Source organism: Narcine bancroftii, chromosome 13 (assembly GCF_036971445.1).
Source record: "Narcine bancroftii isolate sNarBan1 chromosome 13, sNarBan1.hap1, whole genome shotgun sequence".
Lineage (NCBI taxonomy): Eukaryota > Metazoa > Chordata > Chondrichthyes > Torpediniformes > Narcinidae > Narcine > Narcine bancroftii.
Window position 1 is genome coordinate 11,220,734 of NC_091481.1, and position 26,363 is coordinate 11,247,096.

The 26,363-nt window shown below is 35.5% G+C and overlaps 1 protein-coding gene across 3 annotated transcripts in view; it reads right to left on the reverse strand.

Annotated features, from left to right (window-relative positions):
* Positions 1–3,030: 3,030 nt before the first annotated feature.
* The window catches only part of LOC138748818 (tyrosine-protein phosphatase non-receptor type substrate 1-like), a 31,384-nt gene continuing 8,051 nt past the window's right edge, over positions 3,031–26,363 (reverse strand). Inside the window, exons 3-9 of one of the 3 annotated variants that reach the window (XM_069909612.1) lie at positions 22,111–22,238; positions 20,812–21,171; positions 18,171–18,485; positions 15,324–15,422; positions 14,595–14,659; positions 6,485–6,619; positions 3,031–5,218 (exon numbers count right to left, since the gene is read on the reverse strand). In XM_069909612.1, coding sequence (XP_069765713.1) covers positions 6,512–6,619; positions 14,595–14,659; positions 15,324–15,422; positions 18,171–18,485; positions 20,812–21,171; positions 22,111–22,159 — 996 coding nt within the window. In that variant the 5' untranslated portion in view covers positions 22,160–22,238 and the 3' untranslated portion in view covers positions 3,031–5,218; positions 6,485–6,511. Of the gene's footprint in view, positions 6,620–14,594; positions 14,660–15,323; positions 15,423–18,170; positions 18,486–20,811; positions 21,172–22,110; positions 22,239–26,363 lie in introns of all 3 variants that reach the window. The other 2 variants (XM_069909611.1, XM_069909613.1) reach the window with 2 other exon arrangements.

Below are 26,363 nucleotides of genomic sequence, written 5' to 3' on the forward strand. Positions count from 1 at the left end.
CAGGTGAGTAGCCCAGAAGAGGCCAAGCAAGAAGCCCAGCAAAGTGAGGCAAGCAACTCATCAGGAAAGTCAGAAGAGACACAGATACAAGGCAGAGAAGAAGAAGACACAAACACAGGTACAGACACAGAAGAAGAGGAAGAAGAAGACCAAGATCTGCACAGAGAAATAGAAGGTAAAATAGATGGACAGAATAGAGATTTAAAAAATTTTCAAGAACAAATGAGAGCATTAAAAGAATGGTTGACATTAGAATTTAGTGAAATGAAAAGAAAAATGAAAAGTACAGAATAGGTTAAAGCTGGTCATGACAGAAATAGGGAAAAGTTTAGAAAATGTGGAAGAATGAGAAACTGTTGTAGAAATGGAAGTGAATGACTTAAGAAGAAAAATGGAAGAAAGTGACAAAAAAGATAAAGTGTCACAAGAGTTGTTAGCTCAGAAAATTGATATGTTTTTAAAATTGTTGGAAACAACATAAAAATAGTGGGCCTAAAAGAAGATGAAGAAGGCACAGGTATGAAGGAATTTATAAAAGAATGGATCCCAAAGGTCCTGGGAATGACAGAAATACAGGAAGGAATGAAAATAGAAAGTGCACACAGAACACTAGCCCCGAAACCACAGACACATCAAAAACCAAGATCCGTTTTAGTAAAATTTTTGAGAAAACGACAAGAGAAAATATACTGGAGCGGGCAAAGAATAAAATTAGAGAAGGCAATAAACCATTGGAATACAAGGGTCAAAAAGTATTTTTTTTACCCAGACATAAGTTTTGAACTCTTAAAGAAGAGAAAGGAGTTTAATACAGCAAAATCGATCCTATGGAAAAAAGGTTATAAATTTATGTTAAGACATCCAGCTGTGGTTAAAATATTTATACGTGGGGAGCAAAACAGACTGTTCTCGGATCCTGAGGAAGCATGAGAATTTGCAGAACACCTGCAGGACAGGAGGAGAGATGAAGAGTTGTAACAAGAATGAAGAATGGTGATAAAATATATATAAAGATGTAAAAATAATGTATATGTAAGAACTAAAGAAGGGAAGAAAGGGAGGGGAAAAAAGAGGGTGAACTTTGTTATATGTGTAAAAAAAAGTATTTTTGTGGGGGGGATTGGGTGCGAGAGAATAACCGTCACTGCGAAATCAGTTGACGCTTGCGAGCAGGTTCGCAATCCAAATGGAGAGGGGAGTTGTGGTTGCCCGGCAAGGGATAAGTGGCAACTCAGAGAGGGGGGTGGGGGGAACATTTGGGGCTAAGGGAATATTGGATGTGGGAGTTGTTGAAGTATTTTATGTATTAAATGTGTTGTCATACATTGAGTTTGAAAAGGGAAGACTGAGAGATGAAAATGGGGAAAAGGGGTGGTGGTGAAGAAGTGGAAATAAGGTGTAAACAGGATATGAGATGGCCATATTGAACTATATGACTATATGACTATAAATATTAATTGAATACATAACCAAATTAAACGGAAGAAGCTGAAAAGATAAAAAAAATAGACATAGCATTTGTGCAGGAAATGCATCCAACTGAAGTGGAACATAATAAATTAAGGAGAGACTGGGTAGGACACGTAGCGGCAGCATCATATAATTCAAAAGCTAGAGGTGTAGCCATATTAATAAATAAAAATGTACCAATCAAAATAGAGAAGGAAATAATAGATCCAACAGGGAGGTATGTAATGATAAAGTGTCAGGTATACTCAGAATTTTGGAATTTGCTCAATATATATGCACCTAATGAAGAGGATCAAAATTTTATGCAAGTTTTTTTTAAGATTGTAGATACACAGAGGAATATATTGATAGGAGGGGATTTTAACCTTCATTTGGATAAAACTGAACAAAAGACTAGCAAAAAGAATAAAGTAGCCAAATTTATGGTTAAATCAATGCAGGAAATGAAACTTATGGATATATGGAGGAGGCAGCACCCAAGGGAGAAGGAATACTCATATTACTCGAGTAGGCATAAAACATACTCAAGGATTGATATGTTTTTGTTGTCAACCCATATTCAAGGGAGAGTAAGATAAACTGAAAATAAAGCAAGATTGCTATCAGATCATTCACTTAAAAGGCAGAAATTTAGAGAGTTTATTGAACGCCAAATTAAAATGTACATTGAAATAAATACGGAATCAGTGAAAGACAAATTTATATTATGGGATGCAATGAAAGTTTTCATTAGAGGGCAGATAATAAGTTATGTAACTAAGATGAAAAAGGACTATAATCGGGAAATAGAATAGTTGGAAAGGGAGATAGTAAGCACAGAAAAGGAACTAGCAACAAAGGATGATATAACAAAAAGAGATTTGGCGGACAAAAAAATAAAACACGAAACATTACAAACGTATAAGGTGGAGAAGAACATAATGAAAATAAAGCAAAAGTATTATGAACTAGGAGAAAAAACACACAAAATATTAGCCTGACAACTTAAAACAGAACAAGCTAAAAGAACTGTATTGGCATCAAGGAAAAAGGACAAACAAATTACATATAATCCAAAGGAGATTAATGAGAACTTTAAGGAATTTTATGAACAATTATACCAAACTGAGAATGAGGGGAAAGATGATAAAGTAGAAGAGTTTTTAGCTAAAATTGAACTGCCGAAATTGCAAGAAGAGGAACAAAACAATCTGATAAAACCATTTGAAATAGAGGAAGTACAGGAGATATTAAAAAAGCTGTCGAACAATAAAACGCCTGGAGAGGATGGATTCCCAATATAATTCTATAAAACATTTAAAGAGTTATTAATTCCTCCTCTCCTGGAAGTAATGAACCAGATAGAAGAAACACAAAACTAAGACAGCAATAATTACAGTAATACCAAAGATGGGGAAGGATCCACTAATACCAGCATCATATTGACCAATATCTCGACTTAATTCAGATTATAAGATAATAGCAAAATTATTCACAAACAGATTGGCCGACTGTGTACCAAAAATATTAAAACAAGATCAATCTGGATTTATTAAGAAAAGAAGAACAGCGGATAATGTCTGTAAATTTATTAATTTAATTCATGCAGTTCAAGAAAATAAGATACCAGCAATGATGTTGCTTTAGATGCAGAAAAAAGCCTTTGACAGAGTAGAATGGAATTATTTATTCAAAGTATTACAGAGGTTCAATCTACCAGAAAAATATATTAATTGGATTAAAGCATTATATAATGGACCATTGGCAAAGTAACAGTAAATGGATATGTATCAAACCAATTTAAATTAAGTAGGTCAACTAGGTAAGGATGTCCACTATCTCCCTTACTGTTCGCTTTAGCAATATAACCATTGGCAAAAAATAAAACAAAAGGGATAAATATAAAGGAAAAGGAGTATAAAATCAGTTTATTTGTAGATGACATCATAGTATACTTAACAGAACCAGAAATATCAATTTAAAAATTACATAAGAAATTGAAGGAGTATGGAGAAATATCGGGGTACAAGATCAACGCAAATAAAAGTGAAGTGATGCCAATGAGTAATGAGGATTATACAGGATTTAAAAAAGAATCACCATTTAAATGGCAAACACAAGCAATCCGATACCTAGGTATTAGGTTAGATAATAACTTAAGCCACCTGTACAAATTAAATTATCAGCCACTAATAAAGAAATTGCAGGAAGTCTTAGAACATTGGAAAGAATTACCACTAATGTTGATAGGGAGGGTAAACTGCATTAAAATGAATGTCTTCCCTAGAATATAATACTTATTTCATTCGTTACCAATTCCCTTAACAGAGAAGTACTTTAACGAATAAAGAGAATAATAAGGAATTTTTTATGGAAAGGGGGGGAAACCGAGAATAACATTAGATAAATTAATAGAGAGGTTCAACCAAGGTGGTTTGCAGTTAGCAAACTTTAAAAATTATTATAGAGCAGCACAATTAAGATATTTATCAGATTTTTATCAGACAAGGGAAAAACCAGATTGGAGTAAGATAGAGCTAGATAAAATAGGGAGAAGGTACCGGAACATATACTTTATAAATGGGATGAAAAGCTGGGAAGCTCACCAGTATTGCATCATTTACTCAATATATGGAAGAAGATTCACTTAGAAAGGAAAAAAACAAATGACCAAATACCAAAATTATTATTGATGCAAAATCAGCTAATCCCTTTTACAATAGATAACCTTTCCTTTAGAGAATGGGAGAGAAAAGGAATTAAAAGAATAGAAAATTGTTTTTTGGGAAATAATTTATTGAACAATTGAAGTACAAATATGGAATAACTCATGGTACAATGTTTGCATGCCATCAACTGAAAGCTTACTTAAAAGATAAATTGGGAAACAGACTGAGATTACCAGAAGGAAGCAGCTTTGAATATGTGATTACAGACACAATGATAATTAAAAGGTTTATAACAAACATGTACATTAATCTCCAAGATAAGGAAAAGGATGAAAGAAGCTATAAACCCAAACAAAAGTGGGAAAAGGATTTAAACATAAAGATAAAAAAAAATGAAATATGAGAAAAGCGATGCCATGCATGATGGGGCAATACAATAGCAGCACCATCTTCTTCATACATCAGGATATGAATGTCATGAGGCCAGGACTTATTGGCCTTAAGAAGGTAGTGCTAAACTGCCTTCTTGAATCACTGCAGTCTTTCTGCAGAAAGTATTCCCACACTATTGTTAGATAGAATTTTTTTTTTAAATTACACCTAGTAATAATGAAGGGTGATACATGCTTTCATGCCAAGATGGTGTGTGCTGTGATATTCTTGGCAGTAAATGCTTAGGCCTTGAAAGGTGCAGTTGGAGTAGCCCTGGTATGCATCAACAGCACATTTTATAGGAGAGCCAAGCTGAAGCTATGCTGTGCCAATGGTGGAAGCAATTGATGTATCATATGGTTGATGGTGCGTTATTCAAGCAATTCATTTGGTTTGGTTTTGCTCCTATAAATTTACAAAAGGCTCAGGCCTGAAACATTGGTTATATATCTTTACCTGCTCCTCCAGCATTTTTGTATTTTTACTTCCTGTTCAACCGCATTTTAGAGTGGCCCTGGCCTGTCAAATGGAGCAATCTTTATTACGCTCCTGAACTGTGTCTTGTAGATGGTGGAAAGGCTTTCGTATGTCATTCTCTGCAGGACATCCAACCGCTGGTCTGCTCTTCCACAGTGTTTATTTAAAAATTCCAGTTGAATAGCACAATCCTGTGAGATTGGATAGTTTACTGGTTAAATAAATGGACATTGGTAATGCATTGTTATTTGCAGGAAAGGAAGTGAATTCTGATTCGAAGAAAATACAAAATAGAAACTAAACGAGGCATACTTGCTGCACCCTTCAGCTCATTATAGCCATTATGATTTGTGGGGGTTTGCAGCTGTGGATCTGATTCAGGTGAGAATGTGCTTGTGTGGGCAGGATAAAACTAGAAGAAAACTGGTCCTTGATAGAATTTGGTCAATAATTTACAATAAATTCTAGCAGTAGAATTTAATGTTTTATTTTAAAGATGTTTCAAATATATGGACTTACACAATGGCTAAAATATGCACTTTTCTAACTTCCCATGAATAAATGAAGTGAATAAAAATAAAGAAATAAGGAGAGATATAATTTTGATAGAGCCAGAGAGGATAGCGATGTTCATCAGAACAGACAACATATTCACCGAAACAGGGCACAAAGATACACATAGAAACAAGATGCAAACAATATACACAGAAAAACAGATAAGATGAACAAATTGCAAATGGAAGAATTTGATTTGAAAAAATGATAGCTGCTGTGATCTGGAGAGGGGGAGTGAAGACACAGTGCTGCTTCAGGATCCTACTGCCTGGACCTGATGACAATGGGCCCAGACAGTAGATTCCACTGTTTGTTAGAGGAGCAATGGTGTTTTTTTTAATATCTTGTAACCATGGAGGTCTGGGCCCAAGATGGCAGCGCTTTGCTAGGCAGGTACCACAAGGGGTTGCAGACTCCAAGGGAGTAGAGGTGTAAGACATCAAAAACAGGGAGAACTCCCCCTGCTTCCCATTGAGGAGATGACCTTAAGGAAGGTGGCCATGGCAGTGGACCAGCAAGGGGCCTGGCGGCTGAAAGACCTGTACATGGTGCGGGCAGCTGGCAACTTGTGGTCTTAGGACTCACACCAGACTGGACTGCTGGCAACTGGCTCATGGGAATCAGGGATCAGAACTGGGATTTGAAAGGTCGCTGAGGGCGAGAAGGGCTCACAAAGGGCCATTGGACTGAACAGTAGTCTGAGGCTGCAGAAGCTGCGGGAGTGCTGGAGGACACTCAGTATCTCTGAAGGAACTCTCTTTTGCTTCTTTTTCTCATTATTGCAGGCACTGGGAAATGCTGATGGCCTTTACAGCAGGCAAAGGTTGAAGAACAGAATATTGTGTATATTACATTTTTTGTATTATAATATGACAATAAAAGGAATCTTTGTAATAATCTACTTCAAGGTGCCTTCTTCTGTTTGTCTTTCAGTGAAGAACTGGGCTGTACACAACTTCCTCCTCCTTCACCTTCTTACTCTCTGCGTTTCCCCATTGCAGTTCGACATAGCAGATCTCATTCTCATCACTTTCATTCTATAAAATAGGAAAGCAGACAAATGGATTTATTTCTGTCTCTCTTTTAACCATCCTTGAGTCTTTTGGTGTGGAGATTTAAACCAAGCCTAATGTCCAATTACACAGATGACACAGAATTTACTTCATATTAGCAAATGCACTGCAAGCAACAATGTAATAAGAGGAAATAACTTTTAAGGTTATAGTCTAATTAATGGGAAGCCATTGCAGGTACAGATCAATATAGTGAAATCACTCGGCAGAAGGACAAATATAAATAGCAGCTTGTCAATGAGGATTTTCTGATGATAGTCAATAAGATTGTTCAGGTGACTCGTCAAGATGTAGTTCTAACCCACATTTTGGAAGGATTAACTTGTGGATATGTCCAAATGAAGTTTTACAGTTATCCCATGACTGAAAGTTTAAAACGGTCAGATAAAAAAGCATGTTTAAAATGGTACAAATAATTATTCTAAGTGTCCCCTGGATAAGAAATGTACATGAAGGAGGAAGACAGAGAGGAAGGAATTAGAAACCAAGAGCTGAATGTCTGTCATAAGAAAAAATAAGCTATTGTCAATGACATTGTAGAAGGGCACTCATTCAAGATAATCAAGCAATGTTGATATGGCTTTGTGAAAGAGGAAATGTGTTTTATTGGAACTCTTTGAAGATTTAACATGTGGGTAACTGATAGATGGACAATCCTGAGATTTCTAAAAGTCAAGTGAAGTTTATTGTCATCTGGCTGCACAAGTACAAGCCGAAAAACAGCATTCTCTGGTTTTCGATACAAAGCACACTGACACACAACCAGACATAACACACATACAGATAAACAATACATATGCAGGACAAGTAAAATATATATTATACAAAATAAAATAAATATTGTTTCATAAATGTGAGAGTCTCAGATGATTAGTGTGAGCTGTTCCTTTGCTTGTTTGGCGTTCTCATTGCCCGTGGGAAGAAGTTGTTCCTCAGCCTGGTGGTGCTGGCTCTGTTTCTCCTATATCACTTTCCCGATGCAAGCTGCTGAAAGAAGCTGTGTGCAGGGTGGAAGGATTCCTCAATGATTCTACGTGACATCTTTAGACAATGATCTTGGTTGATCCCATCAAAGGGGTGGGGGGAGGGATCTAGGGATTCTCTCTGCCACTTTTATGGTCCTGTGGATTGATTTCTAATCATTTCTCTGCTACAACCTGTGATGCAGCTGGCCAGGATACTCTTGATAGAGCTCCTATAGAAAGTTGACATAATGGGGGCCAGTTCCCTTGCCCAGTTTTCTCAGGAAGCACAGTTGCTTTGCTCCTTCCTGATGTAAGGAAATGTTGAGTGTCCACAATAGGTCACTAGTTAAATGAACTTCAAGGAACTTGGTGCTCTCCACTACTGAGTTATTGATGTTTAGTGGAGGGTGATCAATCCTGGTCCTCCTGAAGTCCACCATCATCTCCTTAGTCTTATCCACTTTTGCACCACAAGAGTTTTTCATCTCTTCTCTATAGTGTGACTCATCATTGTTGCTGATGAGGCCAACTACTGTTGTGTCATCTGCAAACTTGATGACACTTTTGGGATTGACTTCCAGCTGGCTGTAACAATCTAATGCTCCTGCTTGCTTGACAGATCTTCCATCTACTCATTTCTTTATTCTACAACTAAAGCGCTCCACATTATTCTCCTTTTCTTTCTTCTACTTATACTCGCATTGAAATTGCTACAAGAAGTAAATTTGTGAAGAAAAAAGATATGCCAATGAATCTGACTATGGAGGCTATTACTGAGGTACTGAATCAACATAGACAGATGTTAACCAAAGATCTTAAACAAGCCTTGGGTCAGATTAATACTAAACTTGACCAAGTCCAAAATCTAACGAAAGAACAGGGTGAACGTTTGACATCTGTCGAGCAGGAATTGACCATCTGAATTGACCGTGTTGATGAAGTGGAAAATACATGCTTTAGATTAAGTGACAGTAATTTGAAACTTAAGGCGAAAGTCATTGATCTGGAAGGCAGGAGCAGACGACAGAACTGACATATTCTGGGTTTGGCTAAACCTACAGAAAGTGGGCAATTCACAAAATTCTTTTTGGAGTTGCTTTATGAGGTTTTTGAGAAAGAGTTTTTTTTAATCTCCCCTAGTGATTGCTAGAGCTAACCATTCTTTAATAGCTAAGCCTTCCACCAATCAGAGACTATGTTCAGTTATTAGTTGGCTACATCATTATCAAATAAGGAGTCTTTGATTTGTGATGCCCATCGAACCAGGACACTTTAATATCATAGCCAGCAAATCAGAATTGTGGAAGATTACTGTCCCAAAGTCATGAACCAGTGCGGCAAATACAGAGAAGTTATGACGGAGCTGTACAAATGTGGTTTAAAGCCTTTCCTGCTGTATTCTGCGCGTTTCTGCACTGTACTTCCTCATGGTCAGAAAAAGATGCTGCACTCTGTTGAAAAGGCTTGGAGCTACCAAGAAGATATCACTACTACATTGTGCCCAGTGGTAACTTCTACTTGATCACCTTGATGATTGATTATGATTAGTTTTAAGGTTTTCAACATTTATTACATAACAATCAAGGACTGGTTGGTTCCTTTTATCTGGGCAATTTTTCTCTTTATTTTTACCGGGATGATAAAATTACTAGGGTTGTATTCATATATATTTTCTCCTTCTCTCTTCATTGAATTATTATTTTTATGAGAATATTAAGAAATACATATTAATTTATTTTTCAGTAATATTGGTCCAAATTTTACTTTAGTATTTTTATATTAAATTTATTGCATTTAAAAAATCTTTATAAGAAGAAATTCATGAGAAATTTTAAAATAAATCATTATTTTGATTGTAGTCATAATAAATTAATCATAGGTTGGAAGAGCTGCATATATCTACATTGGCAGCAATGGAGATAATATCAACAGATCCAGCAGGGAGAATTAATTGAGTGGGAAATGGATTGTTTTGGCAAGCCTGCTGCATTATCTTTAGAAGCTGTCTGGGTTTGGGGAGGGAGAGGTGGGGAGAGGGTATGGTTTTTTTCTTCAAGGTTGTATTGGCTTTAGGAATTTGTTTAAACTCTGGCTGGGTAACAATTTTTTACAATTTATCACCAGTTTCATATTTCTGCCTCAAAACTGCCACCTAGTGCCATATATTAGTTGAACTAATCAATCTACATTAATTATGGAAATTATGAATAATTATATTAATATCCTTAGTTGGAATGTAAAAGGATTGATCCATCCAGTTAAGAGGAACAAAATATTTTCACATATTAAACAGTTTAAAGCTATTGTATTTTTACAATAAACACATCAATAGTTATGATAATTCCCACCGTATGACAAACTGGAGGGGACAGCATTTTCATTCCTCCTTCCAGGCTAAAGCCGGGGGGTGGGGTTTCAATTTTTATTAATCAAAATATTCCTTTTGTCCATCACAAAGTCATATTAGATATAAATGGTCAGTGTATCATTGTTTCAGGGAAACTAAATGATAAAATGGTGGTTTTTGCTGATATTTATGCCCCTAATGCAGATAATGTGGATTTTTAAAAACATTTTTTCTTCCTTACCAGACTTGAATTCATACTCTATAGTATTTGGTGGGGATTTTAACCGTTGGTTCGACCTTGCTTTGGATTGTCCATCTCTTAAACCTGCCTTGAGTAAATCTACTTCATTAATTATTTTTTTTATCAGATGATCGTATTTCTGATGTTTGGCATTTTCTTTATCCAAATCGTAGAGAGTATTCTTTATTTTCACATGTTCAATTAACTTATTCGTGAATTGATTATTTTCTTTTTGATAATCAACTGATCCCACGATTAATTCCTGTAATATCAGATCATGCCCCTATTGTGTTATCTATGACTCTTCCTGGCCTTTCTCAAATAAAAAGGCATTGGTGTTTTAATTTGAGTTTATTGTCAGATAATGACTTTGTGAAATTTATGTTGAAGCAGGTAACTTTCTTCTTTGATTCAAACAATTCATCAGAAATTTCTAATCAGATTTGGATGCAATGAAAGCTTTTTTGAGGGAGCAAATTATTTCTTACAGTGTGAATATAAAAAGGAAGATCAATAAAGACTAGAATTAATTAATCAAATTAAACAAATAGATCAAAAATATGCTCAAACTAAAAAAAACCTGAGTTATATAAAAAATGAGTTGAATTTCAAACTAAATTTGATCTTCTTTCAACTTATGTCAAAGCTAATTGTTGAAGAGTAACAGTCAGTTTTATATCCATGGTGCTAAATCAGACAAGCTTTTAGCTAACCAGCTGAGAGGTTTTGAAGCCAAGAGGCAAATTACAAAGATTCGAAAAGAGGATGGTAACATGACTACAGAGCATTCTGAGATAAATGATACACTCAGGAAATTTTTCTCCTGACTTTACAATTCCGAATTCACAAATGATAGTATTTGTTTAAACATTCCACACTTTCCTGGATGACCAAATGAAACTAGATGAGCCTATATTGTATGAGGAAATTGCTGCTATTTCTTTACTACAGTCTGGAAGATCTCTGGGACCTGACAGGTTTCCTGTTGAGTTTTCAAAATCTTTTTCTCCACTACTTTCACCTCAATTAAGTTCAGTGTTATCAGACTCATTTAGGAAGGGTAATCTTCTGGCAACATTTAATGAAGTATGTATATTTCTCATAGCAAAGTGCTATGGAACTGAGTGCTCCTCCTACAATTTTAACTGTAAGTCTTTATCATTTATATTACTTAATAGAAAAATATTTGGATCTTTAGGTATTTTATCTTTAAGTATTTAATATTAGATTCAATTTATCCCAGAAAAATTTAACTTTCTCACGTCCAAGTTGAATGCAGTATTGTACCAATTTCTTGATTACAATCGAAGCATTTATCTGATAATGTGGGATTCCATTCTTTTAATTTTTGAGGTGTAATATATAATCTATGTAACAAATTATATTGTATCATATGATACTAAGTATTTATTGTATTTATCATAATACCATTACATAGTTCAGACCGAGTTTTGTTTTTTATCTGTATATTTAAATCCTCTTCCCAATGTTGTTTTGATTTGTACATTTTTAAATCATTTTTGTTATTTTGTAATCTAAAATACATATTTGTAATGGTTTTTAAACTATTGATATGTCTGTAATTATATATTCAAAACAGCTTGACTCAGGTAGCTTAAACTTGTTCTTATTTTCTCCTTTAAATATGTTTTTAATTTATAATAAGAAAAGATTGTGTCATTAAATATTTCATATTTATAATTCAATTGATCAAATGTCATTAAAATATTACCCAAAAAATGATATTTTTATTCTTTTAATTCATTTTTTTGTCCATTCATTAAAAGTGTATTATTCATTGTAAAAATAATTAATTGATTTTGCTTCAGCAACATATTTGGTAATTGATAGTTTACCATCCCATTTTCTGAATGTATATTATTCCATTTTTTTAATATATGATGTAATATTGGTGTATTTTTATACCTTACTTATTTCTTGTTCCATTTATAAATTAAATGTTAAAAAACATTATCTTCTAATTTATATAACTCTATCCTGAGCCAAGCCAATTTTTCCCCTTGTTGATAGAATTTTGACAAAAATTTTAATTGAGATGCCTTTTAGTAGTTTTTAAAATTTGGTAGCTTCAAACCTCCTTGTTTATATGACCATGTTAACTTGTCCAAAGCTTACCCTTCCATAGAAATGTTCCTACTTAATTTATTCAGTTTTTGGAAAAATTTTCCTGATAAAGGAATAGGTAACAATTGGAAAAAAATATTGTAATCTCTGAAATACGTTAATTTTTATACAGTTTACCCTCCCTATCAGAGTTATAGATAAGTCTTTCCATTTTTCTAGGTCATCTTGGATCTTTTTTAATAGTGATTGATAGTTTAATTTAAATTATTGTCTATTCTAATGCCATTTAAATGGAGATTCCTGTTTACAGCTGTGTTCATTGGCATTACTTCATTTTTATCAGTGTTAACTTTATATCCTGACACTGCACCGTATCCTTTCAATTTAGTATGTAACATCTTTATTGACTTTTCAGGTTGTGTTAAGTACACAATAATATCGTCAGCAAATAGGCTCATTTTAAATTCTTCATCATTTATTGTTTTATCTGATCTTATCAATTCTGCTAATGGTTCTAGACCTAAAACAAAAAGGGAAGGTGCTAGAGGACAGTCCTGTCTCGTTGACCTATTTAATGAGAAAGAATCTGAGATATGCCCGTTAGTCAATACTCTTGCTTTAGGATTGTTATATAAGACATAATCCAGTTAATGAATTGTTCTGGCACTTTAACTTTCTGTAATACTTTAAACAAGAAACTCCATTCAAGCCTTTCAAAGGCATTTTCAGCATTTTCTAATGCTACTGCAATGGTTTGTTCTTTCCTCATTTGTGCTGTATGAATCAAGTAGATAAATTTACGCACATTGTCAGTTGATCATCTATTTTTAACAAATCTGGTCTGATCTGATTTCACTAATTTTGGTAAATAATTTGTTAGTATATTTGATAACAATTTTGCAATAAGTTTGTAATCTGTATGAAACAAAGATATTGGTCAAGCTTTGAGAGCCTTCCACACTGTCCACTACACGTCCAATCTTTGTGTCATCTACAAAGTTGCTGATCCAATTTACCACATTAACATCCAAATCATTGATATGGATGACAAACAACAACCAACCCAGCACTGATCCCTGAGGCACATCACTGGCCTTTCCAGTCTGAGAGGCAATCATCTATTACCAATCTCTGCTTTCTCCTGTTTAGCCATTGTCAAACCCAGTTTACTATCTCACCATGAATATGGAGTGGCTGAACCTTCCTAACCAATTTCCAATGTGGGACCTTGTCAAAAGCCTTTTCTAAAGTCCCTGTAGACAATGTCCACAGCATTTTCTTCATCAACTTTCCTGGTAATCTACTTGAAAAACTCTATAAGATTGGTTAATCATAATCTACTATGCACAAAGCTATGTTGACTATGCCTAATCAGTCCCTGCCTATTCAAATACTTGTATATCTGATCTCTGAGAACACCTTTCAATAACGTACCTACTATTGACTTCAGGTTCACCCAGGTTATATTTGGAGCCTTTTTTAAACAATCCTCAGCACCTGACCCATGGATGAGGACAAATCTGTCAGGGCCCCAACAATTTCTACTCTAGCCTCCCACAAAGTCCGAGGGAATACCTTGTCAGGCCTTGGTGATTTATCTACTCTTGTTTACTTTAAGAGCAAGCAAATCATCCTCTTTAATCTGTATAGATTCCATGACCTCACAGCTTGTTTGCATTACTTCCCTAGACTCTGTTCCAAATTCCTAATTAGGTACAGATGCAAAAATAACATTTAAGATCTCCCCATCTCTCCTGGCTCCATACACAGTTGATTCGACATTTAATGGCATTACCTTTGATGAAACTTCTTGCATAAAATCACAAGTAAATTGGCATAGTATTTGTATCTGAGACGTGAATTATACTAAAAAAAGTGTAAATATGTTAAAAAGGATTGGTTTTTTTCAGATGTGATATTATGTTTGTTTTGGAAAAATAAAATTTTCAAAAATTTCCTGCATATTTCTTCGGACCAACAATTTAATGGACCAACAACATAAATACATGATCTGATACATAGCAGTGTCACCATTTCTGGTGAGTTGTTTGCTGTGTTTGGTTTGGTGGCTCTGCAGTCTTTATCTATACTTGGCAGTGCATCAGGAATAATCCAAGGTCCACATTGGGATTCAATACGTTGCCCATTCCAAATTTAAACTCAGTTGAACATCTTTCACCTTGTCAGTCTAAGTGGGAATGTGAGACAATTCTGGGCAGAGTCTAACCAACATTTCCTTTGAATTAGTAACTAGGGAGGCCTAAACTTGCATTCACAATTAAAAATTAATTTTACATTTACCATGTTATTCTGTTCCAGGTTCAATGGTTGATTACCAGCTTGAATTCTCTTTTGTTCTTGAATTCCTTTATAAAAAATTGAGAATAATTAGTGTAAAGAAGAGTTTTTAAGTCATAGTAGTGTTAAGAAGATATACAATGAACTTCAATATCTTGAAACAGAGTTTCATCTAACATTTTGCTTAATATTTTTTCGTTAATTACAAAATAGGACAATAGCTGCAAACTCAGGATAAATGGAGCAAGGATCATTGTGCAGAGTCCATGATCACATATGCAGCAAGCTGTTGATGACTCAAGGTGAGGAACACTTGCAGGCTGCTGGTAACTGTGGTCAAAGGACTCACTCCAGACTGTCGACTGCCGGATTGCCTTGACCAGGTATCGGAACCGGAATATGGGAGTGTGAAGGATTCCTAATCGTGTCGGAGGTTTGGATCTGGAGTTCAATTTGCGGATGGTTTGGACTGGAGTCTGTGTAGCTGCGGAGGCTGCAGGAGTGGTGGAGGCGAATCCAGACACTCTGTGACTCTGGGGGGCTCTCTTTTGCTTCTCTTTCTCTGACTGTGAGGCACCTGGCAATTTCTGCTAACCCTTATAGCAGACTAAAGGCAATTTCATGTAATATTATACTGTTTTTATTACTTGACAATAAAAGGAATCTTGAGTCAGGGTAGAATCTGCAAATGGCTTGGGAGTGGCCTATAAAGTTGTTTGTGAAATGACTTACCGTAAATATATTTTATAAGGAAGAGCAAAAGAAGGATAACACAAGCTGTTCCTCCACTTACGGAAAGCAAAATTGAAATCCAGATACTCCATTTATGATCTATGGAAAATTGGAATTTTTAAATCACTTTATCCATGAATATTTAAAGAATTCTCCAAAACATTTTCAAGGTCAATATATTCAATTACCTTCTCCAAAGGAATTTCTTGAAACAACTTATTAACAAAAAATTCACCTTCAAACTCCCCCTCTTTTATAACAATGCCCACTGCAAATCTCTAAAACTATGCAAATCTCTAAAACAGTGTAAAACTAATAAATTCCCCAGCCTAAACATTACATACGTAATCAAAGTCTAAGCTACACTTCCAACCAGCCCTCAGAAAAACTTAGACACCAAACAAACACAAAACACACAAGACTTCGATCTCAACTGACGCAAAGATCATAAACAAAATTCAGTTTGTTTGGTAAACTGAAGCCAAAAGATCTTTGAGAGAGAGAGAGCACAAAATTTGAAGTTGTCTTGTGTTGCTTGCAGAGAGAGGCACAACGGCTTGGTCTGGATTCTTCTGGCTGCCTTTGGAATGTCCATCCTTTTTGAAATCCCAACATTCTAAACTGTCCTCTAGACCATGACTCAGCTCTGGGCCTTCTTCCACTCCATAACACCCCCAGTTTATCATCCAAGTCCAGAAATTTTTAGATCATATTCTGCACATGCTCAGTCCATCTTCCACTTTCTCAGCAGTCCACCTTCACCTTGGCTCTCTAAGGCAAACTCTCACTTTTTAACATAAAACCACACAACATATAGGCAAATACACAACACAGAACTCTGTAACAGGTCCAATTGTCTAGATGTCAAAACTTCAAAAAATTGCTGGAAGTCCACAGTTTTTGGAACCAGATTTATTATTTGGTTAGGCATTTTATTTTAACTTTCACCACATTTAAAACCTGAATCCACCTGACCCTTCTGCACACATAATACATTCATCTTTGGGTTTTTTCTTTTTCTTTTTTAATTCCTTTTCTTTCTAGCTGCTGGTGAGTTAATTTGATAGAGAGACCTTCCATCTTTAATTTCAATATTTAAAATTATTTGTTTAAAGTTGTGTTTTTGTTTGCTTTCAAAGATTTGAATAATTCAATCAGTATATCCACATTCCATGTAGTCTTGTATGTTTTTCACCTTTCTTAAAAACCCTAGTGCATAAAGTTATTTGACTAGATTAGGTCCAGTCTGACATAAACTGAATTTATATTACTGACCTTGAATAGAGCACGATACCAGAAACCACAAAACCTATCTTATCATGAACAGCAGAAATGAAAATTTGTTTGTGGGGAAAATTTGATCAATTTTAAGACCATTGAAATTAAATACTGTTGTTATTCATCAATCCAGCTTCTCGGTCTTGGCTTTAAGGATAATTTCCATATTTTTTAGAATTATAATGATATCGTTGGATGTTTACTGAAATTTTTTAAGTGCTTTTTTAATATTCCTGCAATGCAGTGACCAGAACTAGTCTCTTCATTTTGTCAGGATGTCTCAAGTTATTTTAGTCATTGGTGTGAAATCATGTCAGAAATGTGACATTTGAAATGACTGTCACAAAGCAATGACTGAAATGACAGTTGAATTTTATTTTCCGACATGGAAACATTGTGTAAGAGGCAAACATGGTAGCTGATTCATACACAATGATTTTTGAAAGATAACAAGATCTATAACCACATAATTTATCTTTGATTGGTGAAGGAAATGAAGTTGAAACATCTGCTTTCTTTCATAACTGTCATGAGATCTATTAAATTCACCATTAACAGCAAACTAGATTTAGCTTTAATGCGCACTCTCAATACTGCATTGGAATGTTTGCTGGATATTGTTTACATGGCTTTCAGACAATTTGATTTCAATCTGCAGATTTGCAAATTGTTCCCAAGTGAATCAAACTGAATATTTGTCGCAAATTTCCTGCCTTCTTTCAGGGTGCTAAGTAACATTGGTTTTGTGCTTAAATTGGTCACTTTTTGTAGTTTGATAAACTTTGGTGGCACATTCCTTTTATCTGTTGAACTTCATTTTTTGTTTGTATGGTTATAGATGTGGTGAAAATTGAGGGAGTGGATTTTCTTCCGGTTGTGGTTCATCTATGTATTGATATACAAAGCATTCAATGCAATGCCGGCACAGTCAATGACATTCTGTACCATTGAAGTGTGGACACTCACTCTACTTGCCGATCGCAGATCAAATATGTAATCTGCTAGATGTGACCATGACTTCCCCCCAACAAAAATAGTCATCAAAATAGGAGATAATATGGATATTTCCAGTTCCAGCCTGAAAGGAATTCAGCTTATATTTAAATTTGTCCGCATGAAGCCGTCAATAGGCACAGCAGCTCATGCAGTGCATTAAATGCCAAAGTGAAAACATGTTTGTATGTGTACTTGTTAAACAAAGGACTCTCATGGTGGTATTTTGCAGTCATAGAGTTAGGGATTGCTTATCATAATGAAGAGCTTTGGGCCTGAGAATTTTACTGGCTATATCTATTGATGCTAGAAAGCACTAATAAGAGTGGAGATTATGCTGACAAGGAAGCAATTCAAATGGGAATGGAACAAGTACCTTCTCAGAAAAATAAGGTGTGCCTGGTAACAAAGTAACATTATAAAAAAACAATATGATTGGAAAAAATTAAATTGATCTTCTTTATCTGTATGTATTTTATCCATATTTAGTAAAACATTTATTCTACAACATATTGTATTGCATAAGCAGGGTCTTAATTGACCTCATGCTGAATTGATTCTATGATTCCATCCTACCTTGAGCATCTGTATGTATGGCAATGAGAAGAGTACCATTTATCTCGGTTCGCGATGCTGGATGTTGAACTAAACAAGTGAATTCAGTGGACTTAGTACAGCTTTTAGTGGAAATTCTATAAGTCCTTGTGTTGTTATAGGTTCCATCGGGATTTGATGGATTGCTTATACTGATGAGCCTGTTGGTGAGACAGGTTGGTTGAATCCTCAATGTAATATTATTTGGATAAAATCCATATGCTGAGCATGTGATAACAATGGAAGGTAAAGAAGCAATCTCATTTGAAGATTCCAGGAGCTGGATAGAAGGAGAAGCTGGTTATAAAAATAAGAGAGAGATAGATTAATAATGGAATCATTCTGATGTGTCACATCATTCATTGAAGATGACAAGATTTTTCAGGTATTAAAAACATCCATATTTTTACATGAACTTAATTATTAATGTAGATTTCTTAACATCAGTTCTGATCTTTATGTACAGTTCTGAAGACTTGAATAATTTCATTTTTGATAAGGTTACAAATGTTTGGGAGCTTTTTTTTTGCAGTGTAATACATTTACAAGTTAAATGTCATGTTTTCTCTCAGTTCTCCTTCATAATCCACTCATCCTGATCTTAGCCATTGTATCTTTACGACTGTACAGTCACGTAGATTTAGCCTTATATTTGCCCACTTTCATGCATTTCCAGCATAACTCTGTATAGTCATCTGCTTAATTTTTGTTTCATTTATCCACCTTATTTTAATTGGCCTCCTGTGTCTTTGGCCTTAATCTTGTTGACTCAACCACTCCTATTCTCTTGCTATTTTTTTTCCTTTGACTGTATCAAACTTTTAAAATTTGCTCTTTCTTCTTCCATCAAAATGAAGCAAATCAGTAAGTGAAACATTATTTTCTCCTACCGCCCACAAATGAATTGTAAATGTTACATCACCCCCTATAAAAGATGTAATTTCATGCAACATTCCATAATTATTCTCACTACATCTAGCATTCTAATGTTAAACAGGGATGAATTAAATCAAAGTGCATTCTTTGTCTATCTGTAATGGTAAAATAGATGGGTTTGTGCATCTTGAAAAATGCAAATTAATTTTCATTTTTTTCCATCTGGAGACCACAAATTAGCTACTTGCATCCTGTACTTTTTTAAAATCCAAATAAATAAATGAAAGTGGTCTTTTTCATGATTTCCCTGTTTTTTATTCCATTATATTCAAATTTGCTCCACAATACATATAAAAAAATAGAATAAGCAGATACCATCATTAAGACAATGAAGTGCCAATTAAACAAAGGCCCAAATTCCACATACAAAAACAGAAAATGTTGATACTGATGAGGATTTGTGCAAATTGCCCATCATAGATCAATAGTCATCGTTTTCATAAAAAGAGGGGCAGTAAATTCAAAAGTTGTCTCTTCTCTAACATTGTCATAAGCCAAGAGTGATACATTTGCTCTTGACTTGGAGACTTTCATATTTTACATTATAAATCAGGATTCTGGCCTGATAAGGCAATGAGTTTGAACTATGCTTGATCTTGACATGCTTCCTCTCTTTGCAGATCAATTAATGTGAACATTCCTCACTTTTAACCTGGACCATGCACAACAACACTGTCTACTTGAGCCGTGGTGTGACTCCATGTGATATTCAGAGCATTCCTCTACTGTCATTTGAACAAGTATGACTGTTATTAATCTGATCTTTATGCCATTTGATTCAGTCTAATTTAAACATGCTTTATTTTTCAAAACATTAACAACTATGAATAAAATAAAAGAGATAGATATAATTTGGAAATATAGAAAGCCAATTCTCAATAAAATTGATAATTATACTCTCTTCCATTTTGACATAAATAGATATGTAAAAGTAATTTACACAAAAATTATACTCACTGATATTGCAGCTTATTGATCCAAATATTAAAACATTGCAATAATAAAAATATAATAATATTGTGCCATGTGGAACTAAATTCAACAGGCAATTAATAAGAGCATTTCAAAATATTATTGTACATACTGATTTAATATGCACGAGTTAATTTCACGCTCATGAACCACACAACTTCAATAGCACAAAGTGAGAAATGCAGGTTGCGTACAAGTGAAAAAGCTGAATAGTCGAGCAATATTTTGATCCAATTTCTCTTAATTTTAAGCATCTGTGCTAAGTAATCGGCATTGATCAGTAATATTATTTATTAGCTGTACTTTTCTCAGTTTTATTCAAATGTTGTAGTCCTCCCCATCTCTGCAAACTTACAAAGTATTTGATTTCTAATTATTTCCAGTTCTGACAAAAGGACTTTGACTTGATTCTGTTTCTTTTAGCACAGATTCTGTCTGACCTGTTATTTTTAGCAACTTCTGATTTTATTACTGTTATCTCATCAAAAGTGTGTTTTGAGATTCTGCCCCTTCCTACTCTAGGAAAAGTGAGGATTATCAGAGACCTCTTGATGGCATGCTGACTCAGGTCAGCTAACTCACCACAGTGTGATGATCAAATGACACATCTCTCATTAACTGAAACAGCTGTATAATATTATTATCTGCAAAGGTTTGTATTAATTTTCCCATTAATGCCTGCAAAATTATTTTAAAATAATTTTAAAATACTTACCAGTTACATTCAGTTGGGTACTGTTTCCACGTGCTTTAAAAATTGGTGCTGGAGCCATCCAAATCATCTCACAGTTGTAGATGCCATTGTCACGGACTTGAACATCAGTAATTATTAAGGTGAAAACTTTCAGTGTTAAAATGTGCTTTACACAGTATCGAAAATGAGACACCCATTGTTTAATATTTGACAGATTTGCAATGATCTTTTCAGAATGCGTTCCACTTTCACGGAAAGTCCACTTTAGTTGAAATTTCAAAAGTTTAGAGTTGGAATAGGAACAATTTAATAAGATTGAGTCTCCTTTTGTGGTGGTCAGAGTGTCGGGCTGCTGTAAATCATAATTTATCCTGTGTCCAGCTAAGAAGAGATTCAGAAAATGTAAATAACGTACAAGTCCACGATCCTTTATCTGGAACCCTTGGGGGACAGTGCGTTCCGAATTTCAGATTTTTCTGGATTTCGGAAAGCCCACCCAAATTGTGCTGCCGTATCCACCCCCACCCCTTTCCAGTCACCTGGCCATCTCCCCCGACCGCCGGTCTCTCGGCCGCCCGGCCATCTCCCCCGACCGCCAGTCCGTCGGCTGCCACCCCCGGCCACCAGTCCTCACTTGCTGGATTTTGAAGCTTTCCAGATTTTAGATGTCCGGATAAAGGATCGTGTACCTGTACTGCATTTCAAAGAATACGAGTCTTTGCTTGAATCCCCTCCACTATTTCAATTTAAGTAGTTAACACATTAAATTTCTTGATTCAGTTAGAGCAAAAATTGGAAGTTCATAATAATACATCATATTTTCAGCTATAATTTGAGTATAATTTTAAAGCTGCACAGAATATAACACATTATTGCTGCAAGAAGATAATAAAATAGATATACTGTATTAGGTTCAAATGTAACATGGAATTAGCAGTAGCCAGTTTATGAACTGAAGGTACTTTGAGAGGGCACTACATAGAAACAAATCAGCAAAGCCCCATGAGAATTATGAGATACAAACAACACTGGCACAAAATATCTCAACACCTACTGTAAATCAAAAATTTACTGAATTACATTGCAAGTTTTGGAAAGGTTCAATTAATTTTTCACAAACATCTGTGGAATGTTACAGAATAAAATATAAAAATTGCAATAAAATAGAAGGAATTAAACTCCAGTAAAAAGAATGTTTAGAAGACATTTATGGCTAACATACACTGCTGCTTGACCTACTGAGTTCTACATTGTTTTTTAGATTTTTGTATCTGCAGTCTCTTTTGACTTGTTAATATCAAACCCTGATTATCCTCATACCTGCAAACGGTATCTGTATCTGGAGGAAAAGATAAAATGATATCCTCATGTTGTAGTAATCACCAGCTGAACTGTGAAGCTCCCAACAACTGCAGTGCAGCTCAGCCTCTTGTCAATCATTTCATAATCTACATACAAACAACAAAAAAAGGCTGCAAATGCATTCCTCATGCAAAGGGGTGGAGGTGTGTAAGTTGTTATCTTGGATTTAGATACTTATCACGAATATGCCAAAGAAACTTTTAGTGCAGCTGAAGTGGTCATGTTTTTTATTACAAACTTGGACATTTCAATGTTGCATGATAATTGAACATGTAATATTTAAACATAATGATGAATGCTGGGGATTCAATCATTCATGCTTGCCAGCTTATGAGTCGATCTTTATAAGTATATATTTTTTTGTTCAGACGAAAAGGGAGGAGCACGGTTAACATAGTGGTTAGTACAACACTGTTACAGCTCTAGTGATCAGGACTGGGGTACGAATCCCAAGCTGTCTGTAAGAGTTTTCCCCGGGGGCTCTGGTTTCCTCCCACCATTCAAAAACGTATTGGGGGTTGTAGGGCAATTGGTATACTTGGGCGGCATGGGCTTGTGGGCCGAAAGGGCCTATTACCATGCTGTATGTCTAAAAAAAATTTTTAATTAAAAAAAAATCACCCTATTTAAACTAGTGTTAATAGATTGTCTATTTTACCCAAAAAACTGTGGTGAATTTAAGAGATAAAAGCAATTAAAGTGGACCCAAGCCCCAACAATAGGCTTGTTTGGGAAAAAGTAATTCACAAGATTTGGTGAAATGTTGAAGACAAGCCCGATGAGAAGGGGATGAAACAGCTCTGCACTTGATAACTTGTCTTTGCTTTGAATTTTAACTAATATCTAGCTGTAGATGAGGAAAGAAGCACAAGTTTTTAGATGTATAAACTAGTTTGTCTGACTTCTCCTCAGACCTGAATGTGATTGGTGCCAAGGAGCCTTTGAGTTCTTGGGACGAGCTGTTTGTGTAGAGTCCCCATAGAACAGCAAGTGAGACTCGTTGCTTTGTCAGTGTACTTGTTGCTTTGTTAGGTTGATATATAGGTCGAGGTGTTGCAATCCCTGACATTTCAGTATTAATTATATTGATCATCTCTCACTGAGTTAGTGTGATCATTTGCCTCAATTACAATAATGGAGGATGACCACTAGGGAATATTAACCGGTATGGATGTTATTAGTGCACTTGTAGTTTTACTAAAAACACAAAGTTGGAGAAACTCAGCTGGTCAAATAGTGTACTTGATGTAGCAAAGATAAAGACATATAACCAATGTTTCAGGCTTGAGCCCTTCATCAAGGTATGGACAAAATGTTGGCAGGTGCCCAAACAAAATGGTAGTGGGGAGGGGCAAAGGCAGAAGGTAATAGGTGGCTAAGGGAGGGAGGGCATACACAGCAAGCAAAGGGAGGAGGCATGGCTCTGTGAATGGAATGGGAAGCAGGTGAAAAGCTGGAGGAAATAGAAAGGGAAGGGAGTAGGCTAGCAGGTACCAGAGAAGAGGATGTTAATGCCATCCAGTTGGAGAGTGTCCATATGGAAAATCAAGTGTTTTCTTCCAATGGCCTTGGTGGAATAGTAATTGAGGCCATAGACAAATATTGGAGCATGTGAGCGGGGCGTGGAATTGAAGTGGTTGGTCACTGATGTGGACAGAGAGAAGGTGCTCACTGATGTGGACAGAGAGAAGGTGCTCAATGAAGTGATCTCTGGGAGGAGTCACGTGATGGAGTAGTGGCCGGACGGTGAACTCCAGCCCTCTCCAGAAAAGTCGGGAAAAACAAGAGAAAATACAAAGGCACAGAAATACAAGTTAAAGAAAAGTGAGTATAAAGGTGGAAAGAAGATGGAGACAAAAGGAGAAAAATCAAAATCAACGGAAAGAAGAGAGGAAGAGAAGACAACGGAGGAAAAAGGTGAAGGCCTTACCTGTCCGAAGAGGCCCGCTGTGGAGAGAAGACCCCACTACCTCAGGTCGGTAGAAAGAGAACTACAACAATGGCTCACAGAGCCGAGCAAAAGTGCGCAACCGCGCATGCGCATGAAAAAAAACATACCGACGGGAGGGGGGACCAGCTGGGGAGTCGATCTCCACAGCCGGCAACGACAGCTGCAGAACACCTGCAGCAAGAAGAGACCACAGAAGACAATGGAAACAAGAAAGAAGAGGAGGAAAGGGCAGCAAAGAAACAACAGATGGTCAACCCAGAGGAAGAAGAAGAGGAAGAATACAGTGAAATAGATAAAGGGAAAGGCAAGGTAAAGGATATACTTGCTCTTGTTAGAGGATACATGGAGTCATTTAAAGAATGGCAAACACAGGAATTCAATGATTTAAGAAGAAGAATAAACAACACAGAAAAGAAAATAAATAAAATGGATATGACCTTAACAGAAATGGGGAAAAAAATGGACAAGATGGAAGAACGGGCAGTAGCAGCAGAAATGGAGGTAGAAGACTTAAAAAAGAAATTGGAGGAATCTAATAAAAAAACTAAAGAGACACAAGAATTACTAGCCCAAAAAATAGATATAATGGAAAATTATAACAGAAGAAATAACATAAAGATAGTGGGCCTTAAGGAAGATGAAGAAGGCAAGAATATGAGGGAGTTTATAAAAGAATGGATCCCTAAGGCCCTAGGATGTCCAGAACTACAGCAAGAAATGGAAATAGAAAGGGCACATAGAGCATTGGCCCCTAAACCACAACCACAACAAAAACCAAGATCTATTGTAGTAAAATTCCTAAGATATACTACAAGAGAAAAGGTACTGGAGAAGACAATGGAAAAAGTAAGAGAGGGCAACAAACCACTGGAGTATAAAGGGCAAAAAATCTTCATTTATCCAGATATAAGCTTTGAACTCCTAAAGAAGAGAAAAGAGTTCAATGCAGCAAAAGCGATTTTATGGAAGAAAGGATATAAATTTACACTGAAGCATCCTGCGGTATTGAAAATATTTATTCCAGGACAACAAAACAGACTATTCTCGGATCCAGAAGAAGCACGAAAATTTGCAGAACAATTACAAAAATAGACTGAGGGAGGAAGACGGGTAATGAGAGCAAAAATTATCACGATTGATATGTATGTGGGTAAAGACAAAAATAGACTGAGGGATGAAGACGGGTAAGGAGGGTAAAAATGACCACGATTGATATGTATGCGGGTAAATAGGTATAAGAGTGAATAGAGACAATGGGCATATGTGAAAGTATCTGTAATTAGAGGAAAACATAGAGAGTATAGACAAGAATCAATAAGGGAAGGTAATGGAATAGAGAGAATAAGGAGGGAATTAAAAGAGTGACCTTTGTGACATATAAAAAGCGAAATCTTTTCTGGGGGGGGCTGGGTGGGGGAAAAGAGCGGTCACTGCAAAATCAGTTGACGCTTGCGAGTGGATTCGCAAATCCAAATGGAGAGGGGAGATGTGGTTGTCCGACAAGGGATAAAGGGCAACTCAGGAGGGGAAGGGGAGATTGGGGATAAAGAAGATAGAAATAGGAGAATAAGGAAAATGTTGGATGTTGTAGGAATGTTGTCTGGTAAAGAGTTGAAAATAAGAAAACAGAAATGGAAAAGGAGGAAAGGTAATGATGGAAAAATGGAAAGAGAAGATAAACAAAATATAAAATGGCTACGCTGAACTATATGACTCTAAATATTAATGGAATACATAACCAAATTAAAAGGAAGAAACTACTAAATTTACTGAAAAAGGAAAAAATAGATATAGCATTTGTCCAAGAAACACACTTAACTGAATTGGAGCACAAGAAATTAAAGAGAGATTGGGTAGGACATGTAACAGCAGCATCGTATAATTCAAAAGCAAGAGGAGTGGCTATATTAATTAGCAAAAATGTGCCATTTAAAATAGAAGAGGAAATAATAGATCCAGCAGGGAGATATGTTATGATAAAATGTCAGATATATTCAGAGCTTTGGAATCTACTTAATATATATTCACCTAACGAAGAAGATCAAAAGTTTATGCAAGATATCTTTTTGAAGGTAGCTAATACGCAAGGGAACATACTAATAGGAGGGGATTTCAATCTGAATTTGGATCCAAATATGGATAAAACGGGGAAAAAAATTAACAGGAAGAACAAAGTAACCAAATTTATAATTAAATCAATGCAAGAAATGAAACTTGTGGACATATGGAGGAAACAAAACCCAAAAGAAAAGGAATACTC